This window comes from Heliangelus exortis, chromosome 6 (assembly GCF_036169615.1).
Source record: "Heliangelus exortis chromosome 6, bHelExo1.hap1, whole genome shotgun sequence".
Classification (NCBI taxonomy): domain Eukaryota; kingdom Metazoa; phylum Chordata; class Aves; order Apodiformes; family Trochilidae; genus Heliangelus; species Heliangelus exortis.
In genome coordinates, this window is record NC_092427.1 from 17,121,283 (window position 1) to 17,148,016 (window position 26,734).

The following is a 26,734-nucleotide window of genomic DNA, read 5'->3' on the forward strand; positions in this document are numbered from 1 at the left end:
AGTATAAATCCAGGTGTCAGCAGCTGGAGATCAGTGACATTTTGAGACTGGGAGAAAAAGGCAAGTATTCATATCAGAGTCCCCTAGAAGAGAAGACCAGACACAGACAGTGCACAGGAGCCTCACACAGCCACATGCCCTCCTCCTTTGATGATGGGAATAGCAAATAAAGAAAACATTTGTGCAACGCAGGTTTCTTTCTCTGCCAGAGATCCTACGAATGCAACTGAAGTCAAACAACAATTGTGGCAATTCAAGTTGTGCAAGCCCAAGTTTCATGAGCTTTTAACATATACTCAGAAATTATCTGGAGATCGATCTTTACCCTACAGCCTTTGGGGAGAAGATAGGTTTAGCCTTCCACCAATATCCCAAAATGCAGTATGCCATACTGCAACTACAGTTCAGCCTTGAAGGACAGTCCTTTTGCTACCTGAACAGGTGCCCTGACACAATGTCTGTGACTGACCCTGGATTAGCACTTGGGCAATCTGTGGGTTTTCCATCAGCACCATTCTGCTCCCTCCTATTTATGCAGACAACTTTGCATCTCACCCCACTAACACACGATATTCTCCATGCTTTTGGTTACTGCTAGGTTGAGTTTTCAAGACTTCTTCTAAAAGAAAAAAAAATATCATTAGCAATATTCATAAGGTGTGGAAAATATGGAAAAAACATGAGGCATCACTAAGAAAAAAGGCACCAGACAAGAAAAGAATCCCCCTTGCACTCTGTGATCCTGGCCATTAAGCTTTGGACAGAAGAATGAGGAATGGTGGGAAGAAGCAGACTGGATAATCAACAGGTATGTCATGCAGATACCCATGAAAAACATATTACCTTTTCTCAAAATCTATATACTTCCAATGCTACTTTATCTTCCTCCCCCCCACCCCCCCAGCTACCTCCTCATTGCCCTCAACTTCTAATAGCAGTAATGACCTTGGTATGGGGCATTTTCTTAGAATTAATAGTCGGCTGGTGTTAATGGCCCTTGGCTATACCTTGGGCCATCAACTCCTCCCAGACAGTCATTAATCCCAAGGAAATACCCTGCACCTCAATCGTTATTACTTAATTAGCTCCACACATAATCTGCGGATCTGTAACACCACACCAAAGGGTTGACTTGTAAGTTATGAGCAAGAAAACTTTAAAAGTCAAAAGATTCAAGATACTGCACCAAAACGTAATTAAAGGCATTTCAATATGCTAATAAGTAAAGGATAATTATTTGGGGCCTGAATCAGCTGTTGACTCAGCCAAGAGTTAGAGGGGCTCCTTTTATTCTGCAGCCTATGGTCCATGCCCCAGCCACCAGCAAAAGTACAAACCCAAGCTGGCACTTAAAAGTGATACTTTTTTAATATTCCTTCAGCTGCACCACATAACATTTTTTTGCTCTGCTGAGACAGATTCTGCGGAGCATGGGCACAGAAGAGTTGCACACAATAAATGGGCACATTCGCAACATGCCAGGGCTTCACATACAGCTGGATAAAGGACAGTTTAAAAAAGGAAAAAAAACAAAGCAAAACCAAACCAAAAATAAAATAAAATAAAAAGTCTGCTGGTGTTTTAGTAGTCTTGGAGTCACATCCACCACAGTGGAGACTCCAGCCTGATGACATCCACCTCTGCCTTGGGCCCTGCCTGGTTTGGGTACATCTGTGGTTATGAAAACATGAATGGAGCCACTGCATTTGTGCTTCACATCCAAGTGTCTCATCTGGAAGGTTAGGCTGGAATACAGGTATAGGATACCCTACCCAAAAGAGTTAGGGAGCCCTTGTTTTCCCTGTTTTATCCCTGGTCTGCACACAGCTGCACAAACATTATTATCTATCTTATTGAAACCTGAAGTACCTTTACTGGGCATGCTATGAAAAAAAGGATAAAATCCTGCTGAATACTGCTCCTACACAAGTAGCCTGGGCTGCTGCAGCTCCTCTTTCCACTTGATTTCTCTTCTCACATACTCCTGCCACCTTTAGGGCAGGTGTTTTTTCCCAGACTACACGTCCTCTGCAGACCCAAATATGATTAATTACATTCTTTCCCTATCAGAGTCACCCCACGTGAAGACAGACCTCATATTTCATGATGCTGCATTAATATCTCCATCCCCAAGGAGACCCAACCTCATCATTGGCTAATTCAAGCCCAAAGCCCTTTCCACCTCCTTCCCTGCTCCTTGAGGACAACGAGGTAGCAGCAGAGCCAAGGGAAGATAAACGGTCTCGTCAAAATAAAATACAATAAAAGACTGATGTGCAGAGGAAGATAAGCTTGAGGAAACAATTCAGATGAAGAGGACGACTGATGATTTTAATGTGAGGCTCAGAGGGAAAATGAGATGTCTATAATTATAAAAGAAGTATCTATTCATTGCCTGGACTGTTATTAGCTGCGATGAGAAACAAGATGACAACTGGAGACTTCATAAATCAGCCAGTGCTGTGCCTTGCTGCTCTTTGTCATTAAGCAAATACCTGCCCACCCCTGAACTGACACAGGGAGTCACTGGGATCCTGCAGTTTGCTTGGGGGTTGCCTTTCCTCGTTGGTTTGCCTGGTTCAACTACCCAACTTCATAAAGCTAAAAATAAGTGTTCATCCAGCAGAGCACCCAACCAGGGCATCATCCAGACTTCACCTTTCCTACGTGCCACAACCTGCCAGACAAGCATTTTACAGCTATTTATCAATGTTCACACCAGCATAAAGAGGGCTTGTGCATCGTGCTGCCCCGTTGTGCATCTCCTCCTCTTTCCCATCATATTGTTTTTCCTTTTTGTTTTTTTTTAAATGTGTTTTCCTAGTAAGGATTCACCCATGCTGCTGAGCACCCTCCTCCTCCCCCCAGGCTGGCTACCTATCTGCCCTGATAGCTGCATAATTAAAGGGAAAACCACTCCAGGTAATTGGCAGGCTTTGCTAATTGAAAACTGGAGAGGTAGTCATTTGGCCCAGGGAAAAGCCCTGCTCTGTAATACAGACTACCATCTGTTTGCCAAATTAGCTGCAGTGAAATATGAACATAGAAGTGACTGACACCAATTAGTTTGTAAGAAGTTTGTCTTAACACAGAGGACACTTCACACAACCTCACTGAAGCTCTCCCCATGCCAGGAGGCAATTTTGCTTCCAAGGGACAAAACCACAGATGTAGCCAAACTTTCTTGAGCATAAAGCCAGCAGCTAACCAGTGATGGATCTTCCCAGTACCAGCAATTTAGTGGGACCAGCAACCTCAGCTCTCACTGCCCTAAGGTGTTCCTCCCTCCCACAGAGACCCCGGAGTCCTCCTCCTCAGGCAGAAGATGCTTGGTCCCATACAAATTGAGGGCAGCCTGACACCTAGGGTCACATTTTTATTCAGTTTGATTATCCAGACCTTGGGTGGTGAAGGAACCCTCACAAGTTGTGGCTCCCTGGCTCTTGTAGAACAGGGGACAGAAATACCACCCCTGCTTTTTCTCAGTTCACAAGGCTGGGTCAGGGAGGATCACCTGCTAACCTTTAAGATTCCCACTCAAGCCAAATCTTCCCCACCTGGGTTAGGCACCTGGCCACTCTGGAACCACAGATGAGGAGCATCTAAAATCAGGGTCACCTTGGGTACATAGTACTGTCCATCAGAAAACAGCATCAAAACATACAGACCACATAGCAGTTCCTGAGTTCCATATTTTATTTGAGAGTTTCATATTTATATGGAATCATGGAAATTGTGCGCCTAATGCTGGCACCACAAGCCCAAACCCAGAAGTCACTGTGTACAGCCACAGGAAAAAACAGTCCTTGCATTCAAAAATGTTACCAAAAGAAGGAAAAAAAAAAGAATGGACTAGGTAGGAAACAAGGTGGGGAAAAAGTGGATGGCACAGAGCAATGCCAGGAAGCTTGGGCCCCTGGGATTCCAGGCCCCTGGACCAGCTCCCAGGCATGGGTGCAATGAAACTGCACCCAGTGAACAGGACCCTTCTCTCTCTCCAGCCTGCACACACATAGTGGGGAAGGCACACCACAGTAAAATAAAACAAGGATGCTATTCAAGCAAGGAATCCAGTTTCACTAATTAAAATTGTAACAACAGCTGTAAAACAGAACAACATCAAAGCGGGAGATACATTTGCCATTTACAAATTCCCATTGTACTGAGAAGGCCCTCCTTCCCCAGCACTGCTCCTTTACCTAGGGGAAGGAAAACATACAAAAAGCTTATTTTTCTCCTGGATTTGTATTTTTCCAGTGGATGCAGAACCTCTGTAGTATCAACTGTACAGATGGTTGCAGGGCCAGAGCCCACACCATACAATAAAGCATCCAAAATACAGACCTCATCACTTGCCATACTGACACATAGCACCAGTAAAACTCATAGACACATGTGTCCTGTATAGTTGCATACATAGCAAGATGTAGGACAATGCAGACACCTTGTGTTATGCATTTTCTTAGCCCAGGTAAAGCTGCACCACTGGAGTAGCAGGCAGAGTGAATCTTCAATGTGCCCAAATGTCCTTTTTTGCCCTTAGCAATGAACTGTAGGAGGTCCCAACACTGCGTGGATCGACCTCTGCTGGCCCACACAACCATCAGGGCATGGGAGGCACCAAAGCCAATTCCCTAAACGACACACAGCCTTCCAACCCACAGAAAGTGCACTTTTAGGAACTTTTCATTCTTCACTTTGACACACAATAACATCAGCAATTAGTACCGTGGGCGAACTGCTTCCCTCCATCTCTTTGATGTTGGCTATTTTTGAACTGATTGTTTTGCTGAGAGAGGAATTTGACAAATGCTTAATGTAAAAAAGAAAATGTAAGAAAAATAAACTAAAAAATGTAAAAGTCACCCAAAAAGCCTAACATGATACTGGGAGTTAAATCTGAAAGCCTTTTTTTCCATCAATATTATACCAAGGGTCACATTATCACCTCAAACATTCACTTCCCCCCTACCCCTTTTGCAAGAAATCTATTTTTATTTTCGCTGAAGTATCAGAACAAGTAACAGGGAAAAGTTTGAAGAGATGCCTTATGAATGCTCTCCTGCGGCAACAGCTCATTAGTGACTCACCGAGATAATTAACAGTTAAGCTGACCCCATCAGGAGTCAAAATGCATTTCCCTGATGGAAATGGAGCGTGTCTCCAGAAACTTCGCCGAGGTAGTTCAAAACATACACATACACGCACAGGTGGCACCCCCAAGAAACACAATTTATCATTATGGACTGCATTTATATCAGGACACAAGTAAACAGCAGCAAATAAAGAAAATAATATTTGCATGATGCCTTGATACATTCCCCTCATACGTTTTCAGGTGTCAGCTGTAATAAATGAAGCATTTACTGGGTGCAGATGACACTTTAAACAAATCAGTGCAAGTCCCTGAAGGAAACAAGCAGCAGCATATTCGGCAGTATTTCATCATTCCGGAGCCGGCAGAACGAAGCTGACAGGTACACAAGATAAATACTTTTTTCTGTCACACTGTGTCATGTCAGGGAAAACATCAAGTGTTATATGACCTTTGGAGGCACAGCCCACAGAAACCCTTCTCCCTTCCACGCTTCTGTTTGCAGGAGGGGAAAAAACGAGATAAAATAGGAACACCCCTCTGAGGCGCTGCCTCACACCAGCTGTAACTCAAGGGGGGATTTCAGGGCCACCCTCCTGGCACAGAGGTTTTGCTGCCGAGTCGTGAAAAAGCCATCGTAGTAGGAGGCAGCACTGCAGCACCTTCCACAGCTCTGCAAAAACCCCCGTGACACACACCTCACAGAGAGAAAAGAAATAAAATTGAGCGTATTTATTACTATTGATCACTACTTCCCACCAGCAAAATGAGCATCCCTTTTTTTTTTTTTTTTTGTTTCCTAAAAAAAAAACCCAACAAACAACCATCCTTTTGCTCTTGATAGGATTTAAAAGCACAAGGCAGTCTGAGCAGAAACGTGGCTGGGCCATGGCACCACAGCCCACGGGCGATGCCATCTGTGCCAAAATCACTTCACATAAACTTCTAAGTAAAGCAAAGCATAAAACCTGTGATGGTACACTCAAACATAAACACTGCACCAAACGCCCACCAAGGCCCCTGGTAACTCCTTGATCATTGTAACCATGTCAAAATTACACTTATTTTTGAATTTTTTTTTCTTTTTTTCTATTTTGCTATTTCAAGTGACATCCTCCAGGCTCCCTCTAACAGGCAGCCAAGCAGTGCTGGCAAACACCAACACAGCATCTCCATCACAATCTTACATGGCAAATAGCCTCATAGTGAGCACTTTGGGATGAGGGAAAGGAGAATACTGAAGTACTTTGGATGGGACAGCAAGTATTACTAAACACCTTTAAATCCTATGCCATGGTTTGGTTTTTTTCCCAGCAGATGCCTTTTTTAGTAATATGTGATGGGACACACAGTCCTCTCTTGTCTATCAGGATGTGCTCACTACACTCCCACCAGCCACTACTGTGACTCACAGATATTAGGACAGTATTTTTATTTTTCAGAAGAGTTTCCCTTTTTAAAACACCAGGTAAGCAAGAAAACTAATTCTACCAAAAAAAGAAAAGATGGTTGCAAAGCCACAAATATTAGCATGATGACTCAGAGCTGGGTTTAGTGTGCAAAACTGGTTTCAGGCACTATTTTAAAGTATCAAATATACTATTTTAAAGTGATTTGCATTCTCAAATAACTGTAATAACTAACCAGAGATATTGTATTAATCATAAGTTGACATTTTTCCCCTCCCCTTTCTGCCATCATAGATGGCAAGCATGAACCATTCTCATTAGTTTCACTGTCATTTTTACGTAACAACTTGCAGCTACAGAATCACCGTAATAAATTATATATGTTTACAAAAACTTCCTAGATTTCATTCTCATATATCTAGTTACCATGAGAGAGACAAATAGTTAATTAAGCTATTTGCAGCTACAGAAGTCTGAATTATGAGCGCAAAAAGAGAGGTACTAGAAAGCTGGCCCTCTAATATACATAGTAAAAAGCAATAAAATTAAAAGTGGAGACGGTAAACGTGCATCTGTAATTATTAACAATATGCTTAACATTTGATTTTAAGTGTCACATTATTATGAATCAATTTAAAATTCATTAGAGTTGCTCTGATCATAATGAATCTGCTTGCCAATTGCTTTGCCTCCAGATAAGACGCCTGTAGTTCCATCATAACCCAGTCATTAGGTGCTAATTAACAAATGCTTAACAAGGAAACTCTGGAAAGAGTAGTCAGATAAGAAACCAAGAAGTGTTTTGACCTGCCAAAAAAAACCCTAAAAAACTGTCTAGAAGAACAAATAATAATGGGCAGACAAAGAATTCTATTCATTTTTAGACAGGTTCCTTTAGAAAGTAAATTTTGAATGGTCTGAAAGAATGTCACATCTGTCCAATTGCTCAGAATCTTTGCACTTCTGGGCCAAGTTCAACTGCTCCAGCCCCAGTGATGCTAAAGTTATTACAGGTCCCAGGAGGGAGAAAAGAAGAGCCTGTTACCCAAACTGTTTGCCCACCAAACCCACTATGCAGCCATACGCAGTGGAACACTCCTCTTCCCAACCAGGTGAGTCCTACAGCCTCCCAGGACTTGAGGAAGAATGGAGAGTGACCATCCTCATCCTCAACCCCACCTTTGTCACAGAGATGGGACAGCTAGCAGGCAGCACTGCTCCAGTACCAAGCATGTGTTTATCCTTGTTTCTGTGTAAATTACTGACACATGATGTTTTAAATGTCTTATGAACCAAACCAGCATGGAACTCTGTGTTCAAGATTAAAAACTCTCCGTGGAAAGAAATGAGATGCAAAGCAAGTGGTAACAGTTTATTGTGTCTATTAACTAAAGCTGAACCATAATAAAATACTTTCAGAAGTACACATGGCATGCCTAGGAATACTAAATGGCTTCATTATTTTTAATGTTTATAGACTGAATATCAAACAAATTTATAATAAAGAAACTGCTGCAAGAAAATTTTACCCTACCAAGAAAACAGGAGCAGGGACAGAATTGCTTTTAGTGCACATCTTCCCATCCCCTGGTTCTAGGGAATCGCAAGGAAGGGTGCTCACCTGCTCTTCTCATATTGGCACTTAATTAAAAAAAAAAACAAAAATCTTTTCCTTCTTTATTTCTGTCCCAAAGCCTCCCTAGGGCCACGCCACCACGTGCCTTGCATCCCACTCCCCTGCCCTCTAAGCAGACCACCCTGCACCTCTGCTCCCCCTCCCTTAAGTTTGGGGAGGTCCCAAATCCTCCCCATGACGTATCCCTGCTCCTCACTGGGCAGAAAGGGTGAGCCTGGGCAGCCCCCACAGAACTCTGACAGAGGCAGGGGTGAGATTTCTGGGGAGGTTGCACCACTTGGTTAAAAGGATGCACTTTGCAGAGGGATGCAGCTGCTGATGGGATGTGTGTCTTCCTTCTAACAAGGTGAGAGGAACCAGAGCCCTTCCCAGCAGTGGGAAGTGAGGCTTTCCTGCTACAAAACCTGCATTTTATTACCAAGAGCTGCTAGGGGAGATATCGCAGTGCAATTTTACTGACACCAGGCAGTCACACCTCCTCTGCTCAGCTCAGCAAAGGGCAGGGCCAAAACTGTATTTACTGCAGGATGAACCCAGCTGCTGATGGTGTTCAGCAAGTGAAGCTTGCCTGAAAGGGCTAGTAAAGAAGAGAAAAAAAAAAAAAAAAAAAAAAAGTATGCATGTTTGTGTGGTTTCACTCCCCTGTTGCTCTCTTCTCACCAAATCCTAGCACCCTCCTCACCTTGCGAAGGAAAACGACATTTCTGTGGGCCAGAGCTATTCTCCCTTGTCTCCAACACTCACCCGTGCAGTTATATATAGATGACAGGAGGACACACACATACTAAAAATAACCCAGTGCTGCACTCAGAAGCAACCTGATGCTAAAACAACACGACAGCTGCCACTCGCCTTTCCCAGACAAACCAAACCTGGAGTTTAGTCCAAGTGCTGGGCTGTTACTGGGGGATTAGCAGCTCTCACTGAAGGTTACTAAAAGGGGGGACATGGGGTGCCCAGGGAGGGCAGGAAGTGGGCATGGAGCTGCATCCAGACCCGCATCAGTGGTGGAACAGCCTCCCAAAGGCAGCAGAGTCATGGGAGCTGGTCCACAGGGAGGAAAGAAAAATGTGAAATTAATACTCCTGGGGTTTCTTCTTCTGTGCCCCTATTCCTGACCTCTAGAAACTTCTTGCTATCCCATCAGAGCAAGGCGAGCTGGAGAGTCTGGACACAGAAAGGGGAGGCAGTTGGGGATAGAACACTTTACTGACCCTAACAAAGTAATGTGTTTTTTTTCCAAATGGCTCTTGCAAACTTAAAAAATAATAATAACAAAAAGCAGTAAAGAAAACCATCTACAGCTTTAACAGTTTTGTAAACAGCTACAAGAGTACCCTCTCATCAGTTTGCCTTCTACCAGATTTCCTAATAGCCTTTTTACATTTTCCCCCTTTGTTATCTACCTCAATTTGCAAGAAAGCTTCCAAATTACCTTAACTTCATAATAAGCTGCAATAAATCGAGGGCATAAATAACAGAGCTGTCTGATTACATTGTATCTCATTATTGTATAAAACTTACTTTTTAAATTTTCCTCCATTAATATATTTAAGCCGTTCAAACCCCCATCTTTTGCCAAGTAAGAGTTCAGCTAACTATACTTTCAGGCACCAAGATGGGGTGGGGATGGGGACCACACTTCAGGCACTGTGGGCTGAATAGTTTGCAGTAACATAGGCAATAAGCTGCCTGCAAGAACAGCCAGAGAAACTTCAGGCTCTTGCTGGTAGGCTGTTCCCTGGGAGTGCAGGAGCAACTGCAAGCCAAGGTCAATTCTTTTTCTTTAATTCCCTTCTTTCTCCTTTTTTTCTTTTCCAAAGGCATGGGAAGAGAGTTTAGTTATTTCTGCATGAATGCAAGGTGAATGAGGCTGTCGCTTCTCATTGCAGTGCTATTTATTACAGGCTGCTGACATAATACAGCTTTTCCCCTCAAAAACAAAACCAAAAACCAACAAAAAACAGAAAGCAGGGGAGAGAGTTCTTTAGCACCGCCTCACTTGCCTCTTTGAAGGGAATATATGAACAGGTGTTATTTATTTATATAGTGAGATGCATCAGCTTGTTTTCAGAGGCTTCCTGCTGAAAAAGGCAAGTAACCCTGCTATTAGGAGACTTAAGAATCCATACACACCGTAAAGAAGAGCACAGGTCAGGAGAAGAAACAGCAAGGTTAACAAGATGCACTGACAAAGAAAGTTAAATTTATACTGAAATCAAGAGGGGTGTGAGGGGACTATGGTAGGCTTGCTCCTGCCTAGGCCAGATTCACACAGAGGAAAGAAATAGGGTAATAAGAAATTAAGTTCCAGATCCTCAGCGGGTGTAAATCAGCATCCTCCCTCCACCTACACTCACTGCACCAGGAGACCCGTTCCCCAAAGCCTGTCTGGTTCAAGGGTTTTTTCTGGTCTCTTATCAGCAGTTCTTCCCAATTTAATTCATAGTTTCAGATGAAAAGATTTTACAGATCTCTGTTCTGTCTTGAGATGAGCTTGCCTAGAGCTCCAAGCAATAAATTGATGATAAATCAATTTTCCTGCACTGTGCTTTGTAGTCTGCTTTTTTTCACAGAGCGCTGAGAGCTGTGTATAAAATACCATATTCCTTACTTGTTTTTTAAGGGTAAATTAATTCCTCTAAAAATCAAGAATATCCACAGCCTATTTTTTTGTCACTTAAGAGTATGTCATGCCTTAATAAAAAGATCTTTTAATTTACCTCTAATCTTTTATTTCACAGCCAGATTAAGAGGTAATCAAATGGGTACCAGAGGCTGTGGAAGTTGCAGTGGCTCAGGAGGAGGCAGAGTGACCCAAACATGCCATCCAGGGGACCAATAAATAACTTAGAAGAGATCAGTCCTGTGTCCTGTAGATCAGCGAGCACCAGATAACATACTTTAACCCTTTCACTGGCATTTTCTCACAGCAGTATCTGTAATAGAGAATAGCAGTTGCTACAGAGCAAGGATAGCTATTAGCTCTTCTGCTGATAATATCATTAATATAGTTTATGTAGCACATTTTTTATCCTCTCCTATCCCCAAAATGTTTTACGAATGTGTATCTTTACTCAAAAGGATGTTCATCCTGTGAGCCTGAACTGAGACCACAAGCCAGAAATTCATGCTTTTGAAGAGATTAAGCCTTCAAGACTGTGTTTCCCTAACCTCTGGCAACCAAAGCCTTTCCAGCAACATTTACATGCTCTGAGAGGTCCAGCAACACCAAACCCACAGCTACACCAAAGAGCTACGAGCTCCTGCCCACAAATCCCCTACCAGGGTACCATCCTCCCCAAAGACAGGAGGCTAATGGGTCTCTACATAAAAGAAAATGCAATAATGACCTGCACTGGAATTTGGAAGCACTGCCTGTGCATCCCTCAAAAAGTCAAAGGATTTTTAGTTTAAGTGTGCCAAGTCAGAGCTCAACAAGCTTCATGTTCTGATACCGCTCCCAGCTGCCTCCTTCAAATATCACTTTGGGGGTAAACCCTTCATCTTTATTTTAGGCTGTACTTTTCTGAAAACACGTCCTTCACTATCTTTGGATGTACAATCCTCAAAGCTATCAGGAAGGCACGAGGAAGAGTTCTGCAAGTTCTGCCTTACATGCACATAAGACATGAAAGATTTAAATTTTGTCTACAGCAAATTGCAGCTCCCATGGACACCAGCCAAAATAATTTAAATGACACACAGACAAACAAAATGAAAGCATAGTTCTGGTCATTCTGGAGTTCTGGACTTGGAGCTTTCCATGTTTTTTAATCCAGTGGTGCTAATGCAGCCTGGCAGGGAAAGTCAGCTTGGTAATCTGAGCTTTCTCTCCCAGCCCAATTGCTGAAGCTACCCAACACACTTGGACTCTCTGCTCTCCTCTTTACCATGTCCCAGGCTGTGAAATTAATATGCACAGAGGACATCAGCCTCTTGCTCAGGAATAAAAAGTGATGTTAATACACTCCTGCTTAATTCTTCCCGAGCTCAGCATACAGCCTCTTTGGGAAGATAACCCAGCACGAAACCAAGGTGCCACTTTGCCCTCCATCCATCCCACATGCACATCAGGGGTCTCCTTGTGGAAAACATCCCTGGGAAAAGCCCTTGTTGGAAGGGAGCACCACAGTGCTGTGGAATAACCTCTCTGCTGCCCAGAAGCAGCAGAACACCAGGAGGAGGGCACCTGCATCTGTGCTGGGATAATACAGTGCTGAAAAGCTATCAGCACAGATCTCATGTGCACATAAGCTGGTTCTCAGCTAAGGCTGAGGGTCTGGGCTCAGAGAGACAAGTTTTAAAAAAAAGATACACGAGTGATGGGCACTTTGAACAACAGCACTCATCCTGCCCTGGGCAAGCACAGGGCAACAGCTCCATCCAAAGTGGTTTTAATATATTTTATGCATATATATACATACATACATAAATAACTTATAATACACACATGCACTCACCCCACTGTCAGAGGTGAGGCTGAAAGGCTTTGCTAGCTTCTCATTCAGAGTCTCAAAACTCTGAGGTCCCAGACAAGAAATCCTAAAGATTTCTGCCAAATCCACCTTCTCACACATGAGAAACTGCCACACCAAGCCCTAAAACAGGCATGTGCACTAGAGACGTGCATCGGGAAGCAAAGTGCAGTCAAACGATGCCCTGGATGGGATCATGGCTCCCTGCCCTGTGGGAACAATTTGAATAATAGTATTTCCTTCATCCCAGTTAGGAGAGATGCACAAGCACGTGCCTTTCTCAGAAGGCACAAGCAAGTACATCCTCCTGGGAAACAGCCTACAGGCATAAGCCAGTTACACAATTATTCTGGGTTTTTTTTGGTGATGGCAGTAACTCTCCTTTTTAAAACACAGAAATTGTCAATGGCCACATAGGGATCAAAAACCTGACCTGTGTGAGCACCCAGAGACCGAGATGAACAACAGATTGCATCAACTGCAAGGGGCAACGACATATATTTATACACACTCTTCAGCTGGGGATTTGAATTTTTTCATTGAAAAGAAATATTTTGGCAACACACCAGACAGAACCAAAACAAAAAAGTAACTCTGAAGTATGTGTGTAAAAAAAAAAAAAGTATTTTTTAATATAAATATACAATTACATTTGCCACATAACATGTTGTCAAAAAAGTGCATTCCAGAGCAAAGAGGTTGCACGCATTCTAGTGGCTCTTACATTTAATGCACACAGACCAAGGTAACACACACACACAGCCTGACTGCTCAGCCTGCTGCTTGCAAATCACCTCCACGTAACTCCAAGTGGTTTCTGGTGTTCTATACTTTATTTATCTGGTGCCTATCCATATCAGTTGGGCAAAGCCTCCAGCATGCCTTTGGCAGAGTGATAAATTGTTGTGCCACAAACTCTATTTCAAGAGCATCTCTCATCACACAGTTATCATTTTTTACTCATTGCAAGTGTACCAATACATATTAAGTTTCAGAAGAGAAAGATACTTTTTGCTTCAATTCCAGCAGCTTGTTACCAACATGTAAGTGAAGACAAAAGGCATTTTGGTAGGACACCAATGGAAGGGGATGGTGCAACAACGCAGCCATCTCTAGAATGCAGCATTTTCCACCATAAATATTCCAAGTCCAATTTGCAAAATGGGTTAATTTTGCATACAAATGGACAGCTACACATCTAACTGACCATTTGTGCAAGCAATTACATGCACCATTACCTGACTGCATAATTGTGTGGGCCCAATTTTGAAATTGGGTTTTACGTTTTCTGTTGAACACAAGCACCGTATTTAATAAATAGGTACTGAGTAGTTTTGAAGCAACGTCATCCAAGACCTCCTGACTCAAACCCAAATATTGACAAAACACACTGAAATGTGTTTAACTGTATCAAGACGAACCTCTTCTATGGGTGCGGTGCTCCAAGGTCCAACCAGTGTCCCAGTAGAATCTCACGAGTGGTGCTCTGACCAGCCTGGATCGGTGCTACTGCTCCGAAGGTGTCTAATGACTCCCTGGCTACAGGTGTGAGGCTTTCATTGGCCCCCTAATCCTGCTCATGCGCAGCAGGGGCCTGCCCTAATTAGGCACAGGTGGGCTTCACACGAGGTCAAGCCCATTACCTGGCAATTAGTGGCACCTGGTTGCCTCATGTCACTACATTTAACAAAGAAAGAGCATCAGGTAACCCTGGTATAAAGCAGCATGTGCCCACCAAACTGAGCCAGCTTCTCTGCTGAAACTTCTAGCCCTTTACATTGTGATTGGCAGCAAACTGAATAATAAATGTAGGCACGTGTATCTCAACAGATATGCCAGACACCTTCACCATAAACACTGGCAAATCCATTATTGCAATGTTCTCACAGGGCAACAGGTACTGAGGCATTCTTGTTACTTAGGTTGTATATGTATTCTATGGAGAAAAAAAACCCACACCAAACAAAAACCAAACAAAAAACACAAAACACCACACAAATTAAAGTACAAGCACATTAAATAGAACTGCTCTTAGTAAGCCAGTCAGCAGCTTGTGAGTGTGGTTTCAGACAAACCATGAAAAATCAGGCAAAATTCAGGTTTTGAATTAAGCATTAGTGCAGGGTTTTTGCACGAGATCCAAGCACTGAGTGTCCCAGGACTTTGCATTGCTGATGTCTAAGGAAAGGTTTCCATGTAAACTTAATCGCCCTCAAGCATTTTCAGCCAATTGTAAGGAGTGTTTTTCTTTTATGGAATAATCCTAAAGACAGTCAATTTTCCTCTGAATATCATCCACAAGTCTCTATTTTACATGTCAACCAAAAGCTCTTTAAGATTAGCTGTCAGAGTCCTCAAGTTTTGACCAAATATCAATTTTCTGTGTGGATTATGTATTAAATTTAAATGCTTGTCGCTACTGCGGGCAAAGCAATATAGCAATTACCAAGCTCTTTCTGACTTACAAGTCCATAAATAATCATATTGTTGGAAGCCCAAACTTGGTAGGAAAGAAATGAAGCAGAGCATTAAAAACAAAGATTATTGCTGAGATAGTAACTGCCAGCTCCCACGGGATGCACATCAGTGTCATGACCTGGTATCACAGCCCCTCAGCCATACACACATTTGCAGAGACCCAGGGAAAAGCTACCCCAATGCCCTCACGCCTGCGTTTCATCCATCACACCTATACTTAAGACCACAGAGGGGACTGAAGTTGCACTTGTTCCTCTCTCCAGCCTTCCCAGGTACTTTGGTACCTGCTGGTTATGGTTATTTCTATCCCATCTCCACATGCCACTAAGGCCCTGTGCTACCTGGCACCAAGAGACACCCCTCACAATATTAGTAAGTTGTGATGCTGCTCCAACACTTCATACTGTTGACCCCCCAGGAAAGCCTTCTTTTACCTGGCAAAATAAGCCTCAGACCTTGTCACACCAAAATACATGGTTTTGTTCCAGATATTCCTAGAAACACGGGCCCTGCTCCAGTTCAGGTGCATTCTTAGAGAAATTAATTAACAGCTGGTTTATAAAATACAAGATGAGATAAAAGATGAGATTTGGTGATGTTAGGCATTCTCTGCAAGTCAGCTGGGATCCTGAAAAACTCTGGCACTTTAGCACACATCAGCACTACTATCTGAACCAAAGAGCAACAATGCAGGCAGCAGCACATCCCTCCTCACCTGGAGGTGGCTCATCCTCCACAAAGTGTCCAGGGAGGCACCAGCATCACTGAGACTCAGGACAAACAATAAAAACTTTTAATTGGCCACAGAAGGTAACAAACCTAAACTTGACAGGGGTTATCCAACTCTAAAAATCCTGGCTGGAGGAAGGACCCAGTCATCAGTAAGCCAAAAAGACTGATGCAATGAAGGGACTGGTAGCTGGTGTAATTTTATGGCATCACTGCAAAAGCAGTCAGGCAGAAAACCAGAAACCCAAATGTAACAAATATCATAGCAATTTTCATGTAATCTAGGACCATTTAGACACTTTTAACCCAGGACAGATACCGCTGGGGACAGAAGCTTTCAGCCCAAATGGGCAGGATCCACCTGGGAACAGACAGGACCTACAGAAATCATGCACCCTCGTATGGCCTTTTTATGGTTTACTTGGAAAAGGCAACTGCTCTCAACACCTTTTTTTCTCATTTCTATGGGCCTTCTCAGCAAGACTTAAATTATTCAACTTGACAGCAAAAGTTTGGCAAGATCATTTTCCAGTATCAAAGGACATCTACCTGGTAATTGCCCTACTGTCGTATGAGACATAACCCATATATTTTAATGTCTTCAGCACATGTCACATAGGCAATTACACTAAAGCTATTAGAAGTCTTAATAAACCAAAGTTTCCATCTCCAAAGTCACCAGCAATATTTGCCAGACATTGAAAATCCATAAGTCAACCAGCCCTGCATAAAATATTATAAATGAGCTAAACCCCATGACTTATAAAAGCAATTAGTGGACTTTTTCCCCTAAGCTACAGGAGCTTTAACTTTTCTCTGCACACAGAACAGTTCAAGATGCTTTTCCATCCTTATGTGAAAACCAAGATTCTCATGACTTCAAGATCTTGTGATAAAATTATCACTGAGAAATTTGCTGCTGTGAATCTATTTGTAAATCTTCCCAAAAAAGTAGGAGGAAAAAAGCACTCTCCTGCTGTCCCAAATCTTTAGTTACTACAAGACAGTAAATGCTAATAAAAGGCTATTTAAGGAGCTATTTTACTAAAGGTTCAAGCTGCACATAAAAATCTTGGGTAGCCTGGAAAGTTCAGCACAGACCTGGCTTTGTTTCCTTTCTGAGAGGTGGGATGGAGCCATAGACAACATAAAGCACCCCTACAGTTGTTATCAAGCCCAGAGAAAGAACTCCCCAACCTATGCTGTCACACTGCTTGTTATATCGTGATATTATCGTGATATCCACAGTGACACATGAAGCAACACTAGAAGTAAACCTAGCCCGTGACTTCAGTGAGTTATGCAGCACAAGGGCAATATAAACACTGGGAAAGTTATCACCACTATTTATAGACTCTAATAATTTGGCTTTTTTCTAATATCTTCCCAACACAAAGTATGGCCCCAGGTGACACCAGGGCTGCACAGCTGGGCGAGCTGGTAGCAGTCTGAAAGGTGTTGCACAAGAGGAGCCAAACATTTGTGGTTTTAAGAGCAGCTCAAAACTACAAGAAACAAAGAGAAATCCAGGGAGAAACTCACAGCAACTGGGGATACATCAGCAGCAGCACAAAAGCCCTCCTCTGGCTCAAGCAACAGACAAAAGGAGAGAGAAAAGCTGTGATGGCTTTACATTTGTTTTGAAATTTTTCATTGTCTCTTAATGGGATATTAATTCCCTTCCTCCCCCGAGCTCCACTGGCTGGGGGAGAGGGGGAACGGATTCTCCCCCCCCCTTACACAGCAGAACGGGGTCTCCAGGCGTTACACAAGGATGCTGCAACTAGCACCCGAGTCGGCTCATGGAGGGCACGAAATAGCAGGCATCAGATCTCAATTTGCTAAACAAAATTAGCTGCACAGCATTCTGTTTGCGTATCGGTTTCTCCCACTCACGATGCACTAATTCGGGCAGCAATCGCTGCAGCACATACAGACAGAGCAATAAAGGCAGCTTTCAAATAGAGCAAGCAGCAATATACGTTATTTTTTGCCTCCTTCCTACACAATCCCATGGCTTTTTCCATACAGTCCAATGAGTACGTCCTCTGAGCATTATTAATAGCTTCTAAAGAATATTATCTGCCTACCAATCACTTCGGCTTCCTACTTAATGGCAAGCACATTTTTAGAGCATCAAATATATCAACTGGGACAATGGTTGCTAAATTTGAAGTCAACAACAACTGGAAAACGTTTGCTACTTCACTGGTATTTTTATGTGCTGCAGGAATCTCTTGAAACAAAGGAGTCTTTTTTATCCTTTCAAAGAGATAATAAAACAATATTGAATTCTAAAGACTGTCACATATCCTCAGCAAACAGCAGCTTAAATTTAGATATATACATTTTTACTGTCAAAGATAATGACCAAAAATATCCATGATTAAACATTGCATAGTGGATAGGATCAAAATAAAAATCTTAATTATAGCTGGCTGGCAGCCACAGGGCAGCTGATCAACAGCCACCAGTATCTGGGCACTCTTGGAGAAGGGGCTAAAGCAAAATCAAGTATTAGAAATAAATATTTACCCTTGAATCTGGCTGTGACACTAACCTGAAAAGATCATTAAAATACTCCATTAGCATACTAACCACGGCACCTAAACTTTTATGCTTAGAATATTTGATACTTCAACATAATTTCAATTAATGGAAACTGAACATTAGGATGTGTATCAAGTTAAGAGTGATGATTTTTCTTCCTGTCCATGCACCAAAATGGCTCCATCCTGCTGCAGGAGCTATGTCCATAGAACGTCCTCAGCAGCTCATTGGGGTGCAATCAAGTCACCACAGGTCTCTTCCCAGAACATTCAGCTTCACAGACTGAGGGACTTAAGTGCCTGCTTCCAATGTAAAGCATGCAGGCAGGTCTGCAGCAGCTGCTCAGGCACCTCTCCACGATGCAAGCACAAGTGGGAGATGCCTGTCCCAAAGGAGATGCTTACTTGGGAAAACAGGAGAGGAAAGTGTGAAAGCAGAGTTCAGAGTGCTCTGGAGGAACAGGGGAGGCCCAGCCATGCCTAAAGTCAGTAGGAGAGGAACAGGTTTGAGAGCTTTACTCAGCCTTGCCACCAAGCCCAGACACAAGAGTAGTGCACTCTCTGGCAGCATTGCTACAGCCCAGGCTGCGTCACCATTTTACAGAGATTTGAGCTTTTCCAACTTATCCATAACACAACTTTGTTCAGAAGGGGTTTATTATTTTCTGTTTTTTCAGCAAGAGAGCTCTTTTTCTTCAACCTCCTTCTGACTTGACCCATTTCTTTCACGAATCACACCACCACAGAACTCAGGGGAGGGGTGAAACTAAAAATGAGCAGTCAGGTATCACAACTCTTAATAGACATTTATTAGACAGGTCAGTCGAGCAGCTGTGAGCAAAGGGTCAGATAATGTCCTGCAGTACGATGGAAGCCTGCCCACACAAATTTCCAATCTGTCAGCAACATGCCCCACAGCTCAGCATCCTCCTGATGCACTGATGGTTTGGGGCACACTCCAAAATACAAGTTTATGGCAGGTAGGTGCCACTCCATGTACTTTTGGGGAGACAATGGGTTCCCCATATTTGGTGGAGTAGGTAAATGCTGCCGGAGGCAAGGGTGCATCAGCATTACCCTGAGGTGTCTGGAGACCAGCTGGGCCAGCAGGGCAGAAAGGGTTCACCCTCCCCTGGCATGAGCTACAGGCTGGTCCCCTAGAGCAGAGCCCACACAGAGATTTGTGAGATTTCTGTAAGCTCTATATTTGTCAGCTGACCACCAGCTGGTGTAGAGATACAAGAGTCACATCACCATGTGACCAGAGCCCACACTGCAACGCTGATTTATTAGGAAAACATTTGAAGAAAGATCAAGCTATAAATGTTCCTTCAGTTACTGTATGCCTAGCTGCACAGACATTAGGAGAAAGGAAATAAACATAAAATCGGTATATTCGAGAAATCTCTAACAAGAACATTACAGAAATGGTATACAATGACTGCATCCACTAAAAGTTTGGGGTTTACTTTCCCATTTGTTTTACTTTCTTTTCCTAACTCCTCCTTGGTCAGAAGCTATATGTTATATAGGCTTCAAGGATGGAAATATAAAAGCAGATATCACTGGAAAAGAAAATACTTCTTAGCACTCTTACAGTATGACTTTCTTATCCTTGTACATACTTGTATTCTTGGTATTCTTACAGTACAAGTTTATAGTGTGACCTAGTATGTGCTCCTGCAGGGATTTTGATGTCCCAACACCTGCCAGTGTCAGACCCTCAGGTACCACCAATGCACAAGCAAATATACATCTTTCCTGGACTTAGCATCCCCTTTATGCAAAATGGGAAGAGTTTCCCTGGCAGGCTTTGGGGGGGAAGACTATATATAACAGCAGCTGTTCAAGGACTACAGGAAGCTTGGCATGTGCCCATAAGCCTGGCAGAGGTAGGGGACAGTGCAGAAATGAGACCATTTATCACGTGGACGCATAGCTCATCAGAGAAGCTGCCACCGAGCACAGCTTAAACTGTTCATCCAAAGCCAGAAGTCACTACACAAACATTAACTCAAGTTGCTGAAATGATGAATCTTTCTGGCAGATTCCAGTATCCCTATGGGAAAATTCAGCTTCAGCTGTGTGGGTACACACAAAATCCAGCAACTTGTGTTTGTTTACAAAAGGAAAACCTTTAAGTCAGTGAAAACAAGAACCGTGGACTTGTCAGGACATGTGTGATGCATGGGAAACAGCCGACCTGCAGTCACCTTGTCCTGCCTTCCCTCATGTCACAGCAATGTCAGCCCCAGGAGCAAGCCCCTACTCCTCTCTCAGAAATAATGCTTCAGCACCCTAAAAGCAGCAAAGTCGGCAGGCACAGATCTGGCTTAGCTATTCATACAGAGCTGCCCTGGCTTACCAGTGGTCTTAAGAGCATAAATGTCTGGCTGCCCAGCACTAACACCTGTCTGTGCAGCCAGGACACAAAGCAAGCTCAGAAGTTTCCAGGGAACCATCGTATTTCCCAACACCAACCACCACGTAACAGCTCAGATTTACTGTCCTAAGAAATATAGAAGGGTCACTGTGATACCAAAGCACCTCTATTTTGAGAAAAGGACTAGAATTAACATTTTAAAGTAGAATTAAAAAAACACAAAACACAACTCGGGGCTACACCGTCCACTTGAGCAAGTGTTTGTATTTTAGAAAGACCATCTGATCCGAGTTAATGAGGCTAAGTGACCAGGTATCTTTTTTTGTTTCCTAGCTTACCACAACAGTTACTACACCACTAAGAGTACACTTCATTCCTAGCTATAACCTGTTCACCCTCAGTACCCATTTATCAGTTTATGATGACTGATTTACTCTTTAGCTTAAAGAGTCCCCTAGAATATAAACCTAGATCTTTGCTCCTTGTTTTAAGCACCTCTCACTATGATCAACTCATCCTTATCTCCCCCTTGAAGTCACCTGAGCTCCCTTCATTGCCTATTTGAAGCATTTTATCATGTCCAAGCTACTCTCCTAGCACATTATTACACTTCCACCATCCTGCAAGCAAGGATAGGGGAGACGGAGACGCCGATTCCCTGCATACACACACCCTTCCCCCTCTAGAAACCCTCTAAGCACCCAAAAAGCTGCTCCCTGGCCTGGGAGCAGGGTGCTAAGCAGCAGAACCAGAGCCTGGGAAATGACAACTCCCAACTCCAAGCGCTCATCCCGATGCCTGGGAGCTCCTGGGGGCTGCTGCCACCTAGAGATGCTCGCACAGAAAAGGCTCCGGGATCACCGCACACATACAGACACCCTCTCCCTCCTCCTGCACCCATCGCACTCCACAGCAAAGGCTCACAGCCCACCCCAGCAGCTCACCGGCTCTGGCAGGGACTTGCATAAAACTGTGTTGCCATAAAGCCTTTGAATATGTGTATGTGCTTCATGACAGGCTGAATCTTTGCATGCAGTACAAGTAAACTTGATGCGGTTTGCTTAAATTCACTCGAAAATACAAATAACATCCCTCTGAAAGCTAGAATAAGACATACAGTTATATTAAGGGCTGTGACTAATTGCCTGCTGGAAAACAGGGGGCACATTTCAGCATTACAGATTATGGACAGGAGTGTAAAGCAGCATTCGCAGCTCAGTTCGGGTGCTGGGCCCTTGGCTGCTGCTCTCACAGGAGAACCCAAGTGGATTTCCCTGTTCTTCTGTCCTGCTTTGCCACCACACAGGATCAGAAGGGCTTCTCCCTCCATGAGATGCTAATGCCAAGTCTCATTTGGTTTAATCATAGCCACGTATTTCAGATTATTATTACTGTTTTCATGTTAACAGCAAGTGTAGCTCTGAAGTGCCAGGATCAGTACACATACACATCAGTTACCATCTCTTCCAAAAGAAAAAGAAGTCATAACTAAGTCACTCAGGCACTTTGCAGTGCTGGTATCAGCAGGACTTGTGTACAAATACAGTGCCAAACCTTATGCCACAGCTTCCCCAGGCTCCCTGGGCATGCCCTGAACAGAAGGGTCAGACCCAGTCTCCCCAGCCCTGCAGCAGCACTGGCTCCCCAGTGCCTTTAGGGGACACACAGGGACAGTGCCAGCCTGCACTGGCTGGACCCCCACACCACAGCCCTTTAAGTCAGGTATACAGGTGGGAAACAGGACTGTGAGGAGAGGCACTGGGTCTGACCCCCCCGGGAAAAAGGGCTAAGACAGAGCATCCCCTGAGAAGGGACAGAGTCATCAGATGGCAGCTATGGGCTGAAACTCTCAGTCAATATTTACCGTGCTTTGCAAAGGCACTCAGAGCTCAGCCTAATTTTAACCATCAAATAGACATCGGGGAGGAATAAACAGGAGGGGTGCCAAAGAGGGCTGCTCCAAAGGAGAGGAGCTGCATCTCTCCAAAGGCATGTGGGGGGGGAAAAAAAAATAAATATATATATATATATATATATACACACATGCTGAAAAAAAATTTTAATTACAATTAATTTATCAGAGCAGTTGAATACTCCAAACAGAGTTAATTTGGCTGTAATTATTTAACAACTCAGCAGCCCCACATATCAGAAAAAGGAGTTAATGTATCAGCTATTTCCAAGCAGAATAAAGACTCGCCAGCTTCCAGGTAACAGCCCAAGAGGTTTGGCTCACATGACCCTGGCTGAGCTGTGCATTGCAAACCTTATATGCTCAAGCATGGAGAAAGACACCAGAAATCCCCATTATATTCATGCATTTGCATCTTAACCAACAGACACAGGATAACGAAATCAAAAGTTTAGCCAACAGCTCGTTTGCACAAGTGAAGGCATTATCATGTCCCTTGATGCACTGAAAATGAAACCAAAAGCCAGACCCTCATCCTATTGCCTCCAAATTCATGAAAGCCCAAATTCTCAGGGTCCTAAATACTTGAAAAATCAAGTTTCACCTGTCCAGACTGCTTCACTATTTCAGCAAGTGCCACACAGCAAGTCAATCATTAACAGCTGCCATTGCCCACAGAAGCACCCAAACCCCTCCCAAACAGAAAACATTACCCCAAACCCGTTATTTTACTTTAATAAACAGATTTTGCTTTTTTTCACAGAGCATGGCACAGAAGCTTTTCTGCAGCACAAATCCAGGAAGCTTCCCCAAAGGCAGCAGGAAAGGCAGGCGAGCGACCCTGGACCGATGCCTTTTATTTTCAATTATTTTCAGTCCACCAAGGATTTGTGTCTTTGTGATCGTCCACTCCAAAAGCCGCGTCCAAGCAGTGGGGAAGGAGGGCTGGAGGCAGAGGAGCAGTCCAGCGGGGACGGCTGCTGCCCAAAATCGGGGCAGGCTACCCGGAAAAGTGAGACAGAAAAGTATCAAGTCAGGGGAAGAGTGAGACTGCTTGTAAACAAGGAGGTGGATTAAAAAGGTAGAGCAAAGCCAAGCCTTGTGAATACAAGGAATGCAGTCCTCCTTCAGCTGGGATTTACCGATTCAAACCGCAGGAAAAGGAAAACGTCAGGGAAAGCAGCGGCAGCAGCTCAGCGTTTCACCCCTCAAGGATTAAGAAACAAAAACACGCAGAAAAAGTAAGCTGTGCATCAAAATCAAAACTGCCTGCGAAGCGTAACCAGGCAAGCGAAGCCGGGACACGCTTCTTTGACTTCTCGACAAACATATCATCTCAGATATATAAAGCCCCAAAATATAAACTGAATTCTGAGAATGAGGAGCTGTTGCACCAATACTGCCCAAACATCATAAATTTTGCATCACCGGGGGGAAAAAAAAAAAAAACCCAACAAAAAAACAAAGGAAAAAAAAAAAAAAAAAAAAAAAAAAAAGAGTTACAAAGACTGAAGAGATTTCCTTTTAATGTTTTATTCACAGCGACAGCTCCCGAGAAGGGCGATGAAATGGGAGGCGACCAGGTGCCCTACTCGGGCGATTACACCGGCGCACACAGCCCCGTACTACGAGGGCGACGAGAGCTGCTCCCATGCCAAAGAAGAACAACGGAGCAAACGCTGCAAGTTTCACTCCAGAAACTTAGGAAACCGAGGCAGGCTCTGCCAGAGGGAAATGCGCCTTTATCGGCTCGTATTCCCCCGTGCTCAAATGCCCTCAGATCCGTGTTGAAATGTTTGGACACTCCTTATAGACACAATGAATCCGTGCAGAAGGAAAGCTTCCCCCTCCGCCTGGAACCGCGCAAAGTTTGGGAGCGCACAGCCCCGTCGGAGCGGCAGCGACGGCACCTGCGCGGCCACGGGGACTCTGAGCCCAGCTCGGATACGAGCGGACCCGAAGCCCGGGCAGCCACCACCGGAGCGGGGCACCCGAAAGAGGGAAGGGACAGCCGCTCCGTGGGGGGCTTGGAGGCGCAACCCCCAGCCCACTTATCGTTTTTAACACTAATAGTAATAATAATAGAACTGGTGTTGCCACGCGACTCGGGGAAGAAGCGGGCTGCGCGGAAGATCCGCGGCCGCCGGCCCCGCTCCGCCGCCCTACTGTTCCCGCAAGAACTTGTCGCCCTCTGGCTGCTGCCTCTCCCCGGGACCCGAACAAACTCCCGCACCCCGCGCAGGGGACGGGGACCCGCAGTCCCGCCGAGAAGTTGGCAGACGGGCGGGCGCCGCTCCTCAGCCCGCCTCCCCTCCGTCCCTCGCCCCACACTCGGCCGCTCACCCACCTGCCTGCGCGGCCGCGGAGACGCGCGGAGCCCCGGCCGCCGCCGCCAGCACGCAGCAGCTCCACCACAGCAGCCCCCCGGCCGCCGCCGGCATCGCGACGCCGCCGCTACCTCAGCGCCGCCGAAGCCTCAACCCTGCCGCCGCCATCCCCCCGCGCAGCCTCCGCGCTGCCGTCGGCTCCCAAAAGTTGCCACCGCCCCCAGCGCCGCCCCTCCGCGGGCGCCGACGGGGCGCCCGCCGCTGCCGGCCGCGGGGTGCTGAGCCGCCAGCACTCGCGGAGCTGAGACGCGCGGAGCGGGGGGAGGAGGAGGGAGGAGCGGCGGGACGGAGCGAGGGGGCGGGCGAGGGACGGCGCCGAGCGGGACCGCCCCGTGCCCCCCCCCCCACCTCCCCGTCCTCCTCCTTCTCACTCCGCACCTGCGGAGCTGCGCGGGCGGAGGGAAGTTGAGGGGGTGAGGAGGGGGGGTGTTGTGCGCTCTTCCCGCTCCCCCTCGCGGGAGCGAGGAGCAGGTGCGCTCGGTGTCACTCGGGTGCCACCGCCGGGCATGGCGCCGGCTCGGGCTTCATCTTTCCCCGACGAAAATCAAGGAGGGGGAAGGGGGGGGAAGAGAGTGCGACATGAGCGTCACCTGCGCGTGCGAGGGTGCGGCGCGTGTCCCCAGGGACCTTGTGGGTGTCCCCCAAGGGTGTCCCTTGGACACCACTACCTTGTGGGTGTCCCTTGCCTTGCTCTGCTGGGGCAGCTCAGGCGGGGCTGGCAGGAGGTCTCTTGTCCCCGAGAGAGGGAGCACGGGGACACCTCCCCAGAAAGCCAAGGGGAGAGCAATAGCCGGGTCGGAAGCCTCGGTAAGTAGCGGAGAGGCTGTGGGGTGAGGTGGGACAGGTGCCGGAGCCGGCATGAAGCACTCCCAGGCTTCTCCCAAACCCTGACGGGGACGTGGCACATCACCCTCTGCCCTGGGTGCTGCTGCCCTCTCCCCAACACTTGGGGCCCCACACCTCTCCCTGAAGCACCCCACACCTGGCTCTCGAGGCCAGGGTGCTGTGTGGCACAGCCAGGCCCTGGTGAGTTTGGAGCCTGCACCACCAGCATGCAAGTTGTGGGGCTGGAAAGCTCTGGGGTGAAAGAGATGGAAAAGAGTAGCTGGCTTTTGGGGTGATGGGCCAGGGTGGTGCCACCTTGGAACTCATTCTGGAACCATGAGGGTCCATCAACTCCCAAGTGGGTGCAACTCGAAGTGGGTGGACTGTGGTGAAGTGGCTGATGAGTAGCTGTGTTTTCCAGTCTGCCTGTAAAGCCATGGGGTGCAGAGGTATGGTGGCATCTCCCATCATAAAGCATCTGCCGTCTTGATGGCCCCTGCCAGCCCAGTGGCACCTCCTGGATGGACCCAAGTGGGGACAGCTTCAGTGCCACAGCATCCCCCCTCTCCCTTGCCCAACCTGGCACAGGGGTGAAATAACAACACAAATGTCCTCCCTAACAGGTCCAGAGGACTGGTGAGGCTTGTCTTGGTAAGACAGCAACCAAAAATCTCAACACCTCACTGCAGGTTTGAGACAGTAGATGCCATTTATCACTCTTGACGAGCTGATTGGCACCCTCTCAGCTTCAGTCAGAGCTGAACTGAACTCTGCAAGCCTGTGACGGAAGAATGTAAAAGCATCTTCATTTATTTCACTCTGAGATGCTGAGTGAAATATGTACATGCACTCT

At 45.4% G+C, this 26,734-nt stretch overlaps 1 protein-coding gene across 9 annotated transcripts in view; it reads right to left on the bottom strand.

Annotated features, from left to right (window-relative positions):
- Positions 1–25,375, bottom strand: part of ERBB4 (erb-b2 receptor tyrosine kinase 4) — a 617,214-nt gene extending 591,839 nt beyond the window's left edge. For 5 of the 9 annotated variants that reach the window (XM_071746881.1, XM_071746876.1, XM_071746875.1 and 2 more), the window contains exon 1: positions 25,017–25,374. In XM_071746881.1, coding sequence (XP_071602982.1) covers positions 25,017–25,110 — 94 coding nt within the window. In that variant the 5' untranslated portion in view covers positions 25,111–25,374. Of the gene's footprint in view, positions 1–25,016 lie in introns of all 9 variants that reach the window. The other 4 variants (XM_071746874.1, XM_071746873.1, XM_071746880.1 and 1 more) reach the window with 2 other exon arrangements.
- Between the last annotated feature and the right edge of the window lie 1,359 nt (positions 25,376–26,734).